The sequence below is a fragment of the Aedes aegypti genome, chromosome 1, assembly GCF_002204515.2.
Source record: "Aedes aegypti strain LVP_AGWG chromosome 1, AaegL5.0 Primary Assembly, whole genome shotgun sequence".
NCBI classification, from domain to species: Eukaryota; Metazoa; Arthropoda; class Insecta; order Diptera; family Culicidae; genus Aedes; species Aedes aegypti.
Window position 1 is genome coordinate 125,404,000 of NC_035107.1, and position 10,875 is coordinate 125,414,874.

The 10,875-nt window shown below is 40.3% G+C and overlaps 2 protein-coding genes across 4 annotated transcripts in view; one reads left to right on the forward strand and one right to left on the reverse strand.

Annotated features, from left to right (window-relative positions):
- The window catches only part of LOC110676980, a 75,968-nt gene extending 70,391 nt beyond the window's left edge, over positions 1-5,577 (forward strand). For all 3 annotated transcript variants that reach the window (XM_021847177.1, XM_021847191.1, XM_021847186.1), the window contains exons 2-4: positions 4,583-4,688; positions 4,745-5,050; positions 5,108-5,577. In XM_021847177.1, the coding sequence (XP_021702869.1) occupies positions 4,650-4,688; positions 4,745-5,050; positions 5,108-5,542 (780 nt within the window). In that variant the 5' untranslated portion in view covers positions 4,583-4,649 and the 3' untranslated portion in view covers positions 5,543-5,577. The remainder of the gene's footprint in view (positions 1-4,582; positions 4,689-4,744; positions 5,051-5,107) is intronic.
- Positions 5,578-6,100: 523 nt separating this feature from the next.
- Positions 6,101-9,347, reverse strand: LOC5567568 (xanthine dehydrogenase 1). The gene is made up of 3 exons (XM_021838562.1): positions 7,016-9,347; positions 6,447-6,553; positions 6,101-6,217 (listed from the first exon to the last, which is right to left on the reverse strand). The coding sequence occupies exons 1-3, from the start codon at positions 9,345-9,347 to the stop codon at positions 6,101-6,103; spliced, it is 2,556 nt and encodes an 851-aa protein (XP_021694254.1).
- Positions 9,348-10,875: the final 1,528 nt, after the last annotated feature.

Below are 10,875 nucleotides of genomic sequence, written 5' to 3' on the forward strand. Positions count from 1 at the left end.
TTCAGAAATATTCAAAATTTTCATAAATAACTGAATTATTCCGGAGTCATTCAAAATATTCTCATCTCAGTCAAACATTCAGCGGTAATTCTTAAAAAAGGAGCATATATTGTTTAAATAATTTATTTAATTATATTCATATAATATTGAGACGTCTTATTTAAAATTGCATTAAAAAATACTTATCTCAATCATGCATACTTCAGAATTTCTTCTAAAACATTCCTTTTATGCAAATATCACTGACGAGATACTCTATTTTTTCAGAAATTTTCTAATATTCTAATCTCATTCAAATATAAGTCAGAAATTTTCAATCGCCATCAAATATTCAGAATAATTTAAAGAATTCCACAAAACACAAGTATTTCTAAGTTGCTGAAAAAATGCGAATGTTTCGAGAGAGCATTCAAATATTCGAGAGTTTACTAGAAAATACTCATTTCGTTTATACATTGAACCGTTTTTTTTAGAAACCCTTATTTCATTTGAATGTAATGTATTACTCAAAATGTTGATAAAGCTCCTCATCTCATTCAAATATTTGTCTGGAATACCCATTTGTCATCAGGTATTCGGAAATATTCAAATTATTCCATAACAATCTCAAATATTATTAGGATTTATTTTAATAAACCAACATGTCATACAAATAGTGTTCTTGTCATATCTTTGTTTGTTTTCAACTCGATGTATTTCAAAATATTGTACACTTTATCAAAGACTTTTTAAGCAATCATCTTTTCATATTGCAGCCTTTTTCAGTGTCTACCAGTAATTGGAAAATATTCAACAAATTCCCAATAATCACATTCAAATTGTCTGTCCAAAGTTCTCAGTCACAAACAATTAGAATATTTTCAATGAATTTCGGGCATCCCACTTAGAAAGCCATGAGATACAAATATTTACTTGGAATTTCCAATGCCAATTGTAATATGAAATATTTAATTCAAGATCAGTTGCATCGTATACTTAGTACATTCCGCACAAGCACGCTCGCTTGATACATACAGCACGAGCATGTTGATCGCCAGCAGCAAGCTGAGAACCGACCGCTCTGAAATTAAAAATGACTTATGACGTATTATTTACTAATTTAGAAAACTCTAATCCCCCAATATATTTTATTCAACAAAATTAAGAAGATTTGTTCAGAACAATTTGCAGATAAAATTAAAATTGATCCAAGAATTCGAGGCTCGAAGTAATCAACACGTGATACCAATATCAATATCAACAGATCACCCATCCTACATGATTAGCAAAATGACTCACAGTTAGATGAACACATTTCATTTATCGCTTGTTGGTCGGTTTTTCGTATTCCTTCTTCCCACGGCCCGCTGCTGTTGCAGCGGAAATCGTTTGCGCATGAAATGGAAATTGAAAAAGTATGCTATGAATTTTATTTTTCAGCCTTATAATTAGCACCAATAGATTGCAAATTTTCTCAGCAATTCATTGGTATATAAAAAAATGTATGCTTTCATATTAGAAAACCAAATAATCTTGGGGCAAACAACTGCATGTCTTACGAGCGCACCCACCATCCATGGTAATACCATCCTTTGCCACGTTCAAAGAGTAACGGTTCATTTCTTCAACGGCTAGGGTGGGCATGCGAATTTTCATATAATTTCAATATTGCAATTGGAGCAGTCAAATTTATTTCAGAAAAGCATCATTTAGATAGGTAGTTTACTCATCATTTTCAAATAAGCATGGAACATAACAACACCTCCTTATCAGGTTTTATCAAACATAATTTTATATACTGTTGACATATGTTCCCTCATGCAAATCATAATTAGTGTGGAAGCGTCAAATCAATTCTAACTCGCGCAAAAGTTTTATCAAGTTGTTGTATATTTCTTTCACTGCTGAACTGGGAATAAAAGTGCGAGATTGCTTCGAACCATAGTGGTGTCTTCAGATCATTTATTCTTTGGACTGCGATGAATAATCCCGCTGAAGTAACTGACTCGATTTGATGCCATCGCGCACTTTCATTAGCGTTCCCGCACTTGTAAAAACTTTTGCGATAGTCCAGTAGTGAAATAAGTATCATTATGAACTTTCACCATGAAATTGTACTTATCCAAGAAACAAAATATCTCTATCATCAAAACTCATCAACCACCAGAAAGTTTCCCATTAGCTGCAACGTGGATTACTCCTAGAATTCATTTTGCCCACTTGGATGAACTATGCCTGATTCATCGATCGTTGCATGGCTATCGTTGGCAATTTGATGGCTAATTTTATGAGAAAAATGATGATTTTTAAATCGCGTTTAAAAGACATTCCCGTATTCCTGCCTAATTTTATTGGAAATATTTTTTTACAGGAATAATCCTTGAGGAAATATCTATCGATGGATGTTTTCCAATTTTCAAAATATGTCCCCAAACAGCTTCTATCAGATGAAATAGCAAGCAATGTCTTATATTTTCGGCATTTCATTTGCCACTCAAAAGACATTCCAGCTAAATCTAATAACTTTATGAACATGGTTTCTTCACAAGAAATAATCTCCATTTAATTTCGAAGAGACAAGTGAGTTTAGAATTTTGGAAAAGGTGGTCAAATTTGTTAAAATTGCGATCAAAGTAGCCCGCGCGCATTTCAGACGCGCCACTGACTTGGGCCTTAATGTACTAATTGAAAATGAAACTGCGAAAAGAAACCACGTTCTCTGGTAGGGATCGAACCCACGACTCCCTATTCGCTAGATGGGCGCTTCAACCTACAAGCTCCGGAGCCCCTTGAGAGCCCCAGACGCTTGGAGGCGAACTAGACTCGATTACCCTAAAGCACACACCATCGGCTCAAGCATTGCAATGCTGAAACGGCGGTTAACAAGATGCGTCAACGGTTCTACGTGTCGGAGATGAAAGTCGCCTTGAAGCAAGCTGGAAAGCAGTGCCGAGAATGGCTCCACTGTCTGAAGCGAGAACCGCATCACACGTTCGGCCGTTTACATGCGTTGGTTTGGACTACTTCGGGCCGATACTGGTTAAGCAGGGACGCAACGAAGTGAAGCGTTACGTCGCACTGTTCACATGCTTGACCATACGCGCAGTGCATCTGGAGGTGATGTCAAACCTGACCACGGAGTCCTGCAAGATGGCGAGAAGGCGATTCATTGCACGGAGGAGGGCCCCGGAAGAAGTATTCAGCGATCGGGGCACCAACTTTGTGGGGGTTAGCCGGGACTTGAAAGAGGAGATGAAGCGAATCACCACCAATCTCGCAAGTACGTTCACCAACACCGATACCCGGCGCTTGAATCCACCCTACATACACGCTAAACATCATCCGCTCAGAAATGAGTGCTGAGTACACAAAATCGGCCTCTCTTCATGCTGCACAGATTCTGTGCAAAGGGGGCTGTACACAGTTTTGTGCAAACGGTGGTAAACAAACCGAATGAGTGAAATGCGCACAGAGGAGGAACGCTTGGAATACGGAATTCGCTTCCATGTTTATTTTGCTTCTGAAAACATTGAAAAAACATCCCGATTTTAAAGTTTTTCAGAGATTGTTTCATTCGAATAGCCGAAGCGGAAGCAAATAAGGGAAAAACTTTCTCATTTGCGACCATCTTCCGGCTTTTCGCTGGAAAAAATCCCTGAAAACTCCCAATCTTACCAATCGCCAACTGTTTGCTGCCGCGCGGGAGATGACTGACAGTTCCGTTTCCATCGATCCCCGCACAGCCGAAGGCCAACACGTCGGTTACTCACAGAATGAGTGCGACCTACACAGAATTTTCACACAGTCAGCCAGTTCTGCATTAGTTGCCTCATTCTGTGTAGTTTTAACACGTGCGCTGCGTGGAGCAGGCTTAGCGTGCAAAAGAGTCGACTCTCAAAATAGAGTGAACGAATCACGGTTCTTTTCAAAAGAGTCATGGTTCACTATGACCTTATTTTTTCAAAGATGAGCCTACAAATTTTCGCTGGTTTATTTTTTTGGTTCAACTGTTCATAACCTACTACCCCAGACACTTGAAGCAAATTACAAGAGGTACTGAATACCAAGCGGGCATTCCAACCAGTCTACCTTGAACATGCCCGATGCCCATGTTGATCGCTTGGCATTTTCTGAAGACTAGGATCATTTCAGATGATTATAGAACGAAGCCACTCCGCAAATTTTGAAGAGCACAAGTCTTGACATTGTACAATCACCTTCAGGGATCCTAGTCCACCTTATATTCTGCACCATATAGCCATATAGGGCTCATTCATACCTCATTCAGATTGTAAGTATTGGAAATTATATGGTATGGAATACCTCAAATTGGTATTTAGTAGTTATTTTCTTCCGCTCGGGAAGTCAAAAAAATCCAAACCAGGAAAGATGGAATTAGAACCCGAGATCTTTAGCTTGATCTTGCCGAATAGCTGTGCGTTAAACTTTTAAGGTACACAATTTTCCAAAAAAAAAAATCATTATCAAAACAACCGCTTAAAATATTTAGTATAGCGTTTTGCTGTACTATGTTTTTTCTGATATACTAAATTGCATTTATTCATCAGTCTTGACAAAAAATGTTTTCTCTGTTCTTTTTCAGGAAGCACTTTGTCCATAAGATGAACAACATTCCACTAGCATAGAAAGCATCAGCACCTCATCTCATAATGTCCAACGAATCAATTCTACATAAACGGAACGTTTTGGTATTTTGCAGTATACACTTATGAACAACACCCTAACATCATCCCATATTTTGTAGATAACCAATGGATGCTCCCCGCTTTCGCAGTTACTGTGCGAACTGTTGATCGAGATTCACAAATGCCGCGTGGCTTTAGTCACTCCTCCTTCCGGGAAACGATCGGACTCAGTTCGTCATCAACAATTTAACTGTGACCTATCCAGCAGGAAAGAGGTCAGTGAACTGGCATCGAAGCTCAAAACACAATTTGGTTCGATTCAGTTGGTGATTCATCAAGAATGCGACAACGGTATCGGAATAACGGACGAACAAATGGAACAATTCGTCAGTCAGACATCGAGCGACATTTTAGGATATGTTAACGTAACTTTTGGTTGGTGGAATTTTGATAATCATGTTAATTCCTCTGCTAAATTTTAGCTCCTCACATGCTTCGTCCCTGACATGTTACATCAAGGCTCTGGACGCATTGTCTCCATCAAAAACACTCCCAGTAGAGCTCACGCTGCCATAGACTGCTTGCCGGATTATGATGATCTCGTAGAAAGTATTTGCCGCACTCAAGTGGCTTCTGGTCTCAGCCGTCCGGAAAACATCCGGTTAACCACCGTTTTCACCAATCATCCGCAGCAGCAAAAACACCAGACAAAGCTAGCGCCGAATCTTAATTTGTCCAGCAAAGAAGTCGCGCAGCGGATTCTCATGGGAATCGAATCGGATCAGACACACGTTCAGGTCCATACGCGACGCAATTTGTTTGAGTTCTGCTCGAGCAATATCGTTCAGTTGGCCACGTTCGGGTTGGATAAGCTGCAACTGAGAAAATCTCAGAAAATTCCAATGAAGGTACAATAAAGTTGTATTTTGAAAGCAAATGAAGTGTAATGAAATGATATGCTTTTTAGTAGAAAGAATTTTTGCCGTAGTTAAAATCACAAAGCTGGTAAAGAAATAAATAAAACAAAACTTCCGAGTTTAAAGATTTTATTGATGTTTATTCGAAGATTGTGTATGATCAATTTAGTAAAAATTGTTCCGTCGTGCATCCAGATTTCAAAAAAATCTTCTCTGGCGTAGAGGCTGTGCTAAGCGGTATCCAATCATCCGGTAGTCCCGCATCTTTGCGAGCAGATTGTAAAGCGTTCCTTAGTGCGAACAAAACTACCACTGACAAGTTGAGGGGTGGTTCACTAGCGGATTTTGATCTCAGTACTCCACATGGATTGGAGCTCCCTTTTAAGAAGTTAACTCTGAAGTCCACTGGAATGTCTTTGGGTCCAAGCAGTTTGTAGTTTACCGTACGATCCGTCAATAGCTTTCCGCTGGTTGCATCATATATCAACTCTTCAGCCAAATGATATCCCAAGCCCATTACAATAGCTCCTTCAACTTGGCCAAGGTCGATTCCCGGGCTCATACTTTCACCAGTATCCACTTGAACATCCATCCGACGAATGAGAATATTTCCGGTAAGTACGTCGATTTCGACTTCTGCGCTGCATAGACTCCATATGAAATACGGCAAAACATCTGTAGCTCTAAACATGAAACTGACGTTCAAGTCCACACTTGCAACGTAACAAATTTGCACAAGTTGAAACCACGAAGCATCTGGGTATTTCTGACGATATGGCTTCATTCTTTCCAGTAATGTCTTGCAAGCCTCATTTGCAGCGTAGCACACTGATTCACTGGTAATACTACCTCCCGACGGATCAGAATTCGCCGCAGTCCAAGTATTGGAAGGTTTCACACTCACCATATGCAACTCAATGCCCAATGTGGAAGCGATGACTTGAGTTACCTTGGTGTTGATTCCCTGACCCATTTCAATTCCACCATGAGTCACAACCACGGAACCGTCTCCTATATTGATGGCAACAAAAGCATAGAATATTCCATGAAAATCTGTTTGGAATCTCATTGGTATCCATGCAATGCCTCGTTTTTTCCACCGGTTCTTCTCATTAAACAAGTCGATGGATTGTTTTCGAGAGTAGAGTTCTATTCTTTGTAAATACTCCGGTATAAGTAATCGCATTTTACTGTCTTTTGGCATGTTTGCGAGACGAACTTCTAACGGGTCCTTCCCCGTAACATGAGCAATGTTTTCCATAATTGTCTCAACCGTGGCAATGGCTTCAGTGGATGCCGGTGCTCGACACCACGTGTTTTTAGGAAGATCAGTCTTTACCATTTTACCAATGATCTTCCAAGCTCTACTTTCGTAGCAGTTAGGAAAGATCATTATGTATGAGTTTGAAACTGGCTCGTTGAACGACGATCCAAAATTATGTGCAAAGTAGTTTGTTAGTTTGAGAACTTTACCGTGATCATCAACGTGAACTTCGTAGTCACTAATACAATCGTAGCGTTTTCCAATAAGCTGCATATTTGCTTCCAAAGTAAGGTTGAACCGGACAGGACGATTGGTGAGATGAGCGGCCAGTGCTGCGCCACAGGCCGTCAATCCCTGACGGGAGACCTTACTTCCGAAAGCTCCGCCCAAACGCCTTATGAAAATGTTGATTCGATTGTGAGGAACATTGAGCATTTGAGCGACAGCCACTTGAGTAACACCCATCCACTGGGCCGACGGGTAGACATCCAAACCGCTTTCTTGTGGAACACAAATGCATGTTTGCTTTTCAAGTGGGAAATGAGATTGACCGAACAGTTCCATTCGTCCAACGACACTACGTGCGTCTTTAACCTTGGCAGTATCATGTTCTTCACCAACCTTTTCGAATGTTTTACTACTCAATTCACCGTCACTTGCAGTTAGCCGAAGAGGAACAACTTTGTTACCATCTCTTTCATATGTGACTTCAACTAACTTGGCAGCCTTGTTAGCAATTTCAAAAGTTTCAGCTATCACGATTCCCACTGGTTGGCCGTAGTATAATACTTTTCCACTGCATAGTATTTCCTCAGCTTCTGGGAATCCCAGCACTTGAGGTGTGAACGAATTGGCTCCTGGTATGTCTTTGGCTGTGAAACATCCCACAACACCTTCCATCTTGAGTGCTTCTGACGGATTAATTTCAGCAACTTTGGAGCGTGGAACAGTTGCGACCACAAACGCCGCAAATAGTTCGTTAGGAAAAGGAGGAATATCGTTGATGTATTCCGCTTCACCTGCGCATTGCGATAAACCTTCTACTTTGGGAATGTACTTAGTAAGTGGCCAATACTTCTTATATGTGTCAAACGAATGCTTACTGGATGATAAAGGCCGCTCCAGTACAGTTGCACCAGATCTGAATTGCGGTCTTACTTGATCCACTGGAGCAATACCCAACACAAGTTTGTAGAACAAAGCTATTGACATATTTTTCCTGTATTCTGCGGATGACTCGGGTAGAATCCAATCAGGTTGTAGCTCAGCATTCAGCGATTTAATTGCAGCCTGAAGAGAGTCATTACTGAACACAGTTTTGCCAACCAAAAAGCGTTCTGTTTCTTCAGCACGAGTGAAATTGGCACTTATGTTCCCAAAACAGATTCTTGCTTCCTCGGTGATTGTTTTGGATGCATCGAACTTCAGCAGAAACGCAGCGTTCATTAAAGCAAATGCGTTCTGAGCACGGGGCATAATCTTGAATGTTTTGAACACGTACACGTTCGGATCGAGGGCCGGTAGACTGATAGAACGTATTACTTTCTTCTGGGCACTGGACGATATATAATCTACGATGCTCTCCACGTTTTGTTGGCCGAATTCGTTCACTATAGTAAGCTTTGCACCAACAGCTTCCAGTAGCAAGCTGATATCCGATGGAAATTCACGGTGCTGATTTTTCAAGCTCAAATTCCCTGCTATACTCCCAACATTTCGAACTAAGGGATGAGCTACTAGCAGTATGTGTTTGATCATTTCTTTACAATAGTAATACTGTGGACCTTGACCTGCAGCATTCGCCAAAAATTCCATAAATTTCGTTAACGTGATATTTGCTCCCACTAAAATAGTGTCTGATATTGAAACTTCGTGAAGTTCTACTACCGAATTGATATCAATGAACACTTGAACATTTTCGTTTCTCCTGTACACTCCATGAGCCGTATTTCCACATACAAGCATATAAGGTCGATCTCCTATTTGCTTCAGAATATTCAGAACTTCTTGCAAAGTGTACACTTTATGCCACTCTCTTCTATCAACAAACATTATTTTAATTGGTCGCTTATCATCTCGCACTTTACATTTGCTAACGCATTTTGTACATTCACCTGGACAGATCTTCACAAAATCTTCAATATCTTCGCACAATTGATCAGAACTCGTCGCAAAAGATCTAAACGCTTCCAGTATCGGTCTGTATCCGGTACATCGGCAAAGATTTCCACCAAATGCATTTTCCACTTCCTCAGTACTAACTTTTCCATGTTTTGATTTCATTAAACCGTACATCGTCATAACCATTCCCGGCGAACACATTCCACACTGAGACCCATTGAACTTGGCCAGCTGCTTTTGAAGTGGATGGTATCCATCCTTTCGGTTTCCGATTCCCTCGATCGTTGTGATGTCCAATCCATGACACGCAAACACCAACAACAGACAGGAATTTACCGCAATCGATTCTTTTTCTCCGCTTGCAGGATCCCGTCTTTCAACGTACACCGTACATACACCACAGCCACCCTCCAGACACATGAATTTAGTTCCTCGTAGTAGGGCATGGTTCCTCAAGAATGTGTTTAGCGTTGTATCGATCGGGCACGTATGAGCTCCAATAGTGTACTGTTTACCATTTATTGTGAATGAAACTTTTTCCAAGGGCTCAGTAAGTACGGTTTCGCCCCACAAGAAATAGTTGATAGTCGACAGCATAACGCAAAATGGTCGTGTTTTTTGCCCTATGAGTAGTTTTTATACCAACCGGCGAGACGTGTGAATAGACATATGTGGGGTTATAAATATTTTTGATTTAGTTAGTTTATACAAAATAATATACATGCATAAAGATAAATCACTATCGTTCACAACTTGGCATATTTTTGTTTTTTGTTTCGATATAAACAATTTTACATGTTTATATGATTTTATTTACAAATCGGATTACACAAGCCCATCTTTGATGAAGGGATGTATTCAATCAGTATTCGTAGAATTTAGCTATAATACTTTTACTACATAATTCTTCGTGGACAGGTGTTAAGATTTCTTTGGCTTCGAAATGAAACATCAAAACATACCAAGTTAGTTTTTTTCTATAATTTATTTGTGCTTAGCGTACCACTATTTTGACCAATGTTGTTAGATTCATATGAAATTTTCAATCATTGATCTCTTGCGTAGTTTATGAAGGCATCATTAGTCATGATCAGGAACAAGGTTTACGATTTGATGAACTACTGCGGCACACTGGTGTCTGTTGTTGCTTAATTTAAGGGTCCTCCAGGAATTTCGTCACACTCATAGGGAGAGAGGGGGCCGCTAAAGAATGCGCCAGTTCAATGTTACTGTAAATTCTGCTCGCCAGACTTATGTATCTCATGGCTGGTGTCCGGCCTGGTACATACACTACGCAGCGAACTGTAATACTCCAACGAGCTTTTTTTACGGTATGTTCTACATATAAACCTTTTCTTCTTCAGTTACAGTGCGCATTTTCTTGGTGAGCTGCTAATTCATATTGTGGAGAGTGCGAGCAGTATTTGTAGCCGCTCATCTTGACCTTTTTTAACAGCTTTGACGTGTCATACTTTGATCGCTTGAAACCCATTTGCTTGAGCTTTTTGTCCAGCTTTTGGATTCATACTCTGATGGCCTGCTTCAGGCCATATAACAATTTCTAATGCCGGCAAACCTTTGCCGGAGCTTTATCATCCCGGAGCTCTTCTGGCTATTCCATGAAGATCACTTAATTGTTCAAATTGCCCTGCAGTGATCATAGCATCCATATGATTCACCATCAGAATCAACTTCACCCGCCAATGCAAGGAATTGATGCTCCGTTGTGATGCGAACGACAGGCGATAAGATACTACTCTTGATAGTCTATGCCTCTTAATTGCGAACAGCCCTTGAACACAGTAGAGGTGGGAGCTAGGGATTTTGCCTAGCTCCAATGAAAAACCATCAGTTGGCGCTTTCTTCGTCTCTTAACACTAAACAGGTGACGGAAAAGTGACCGAGCGCTTAGCTCTATGAGTGGCTCAAAAGAAGGCATGCCGTCGAG

Coding starts and splice junctions, on each gene's coding strand:
- LOC5567568 (XM_021838562.1), bottom strand. CDS start 9,347: ATGTGTCTGGAGGGTGGCTGTGGTGTATGTACGGTGTACGTTGAAAGA. Junction 6,554..7,015: donor AGTTCACGTTGATGATCACG/GTAAAGTTCTCA, acceptor CCATCAATATAG/GAGACGGTTCCGTGGTTGTG. Junction 6,218..6,446: donor TGGGCATTGAGTTGCATATG/GTGAGTGTGAAA, acceptor TTAGAGCTACAG/ATGTTTTGCCGTATTTCATA.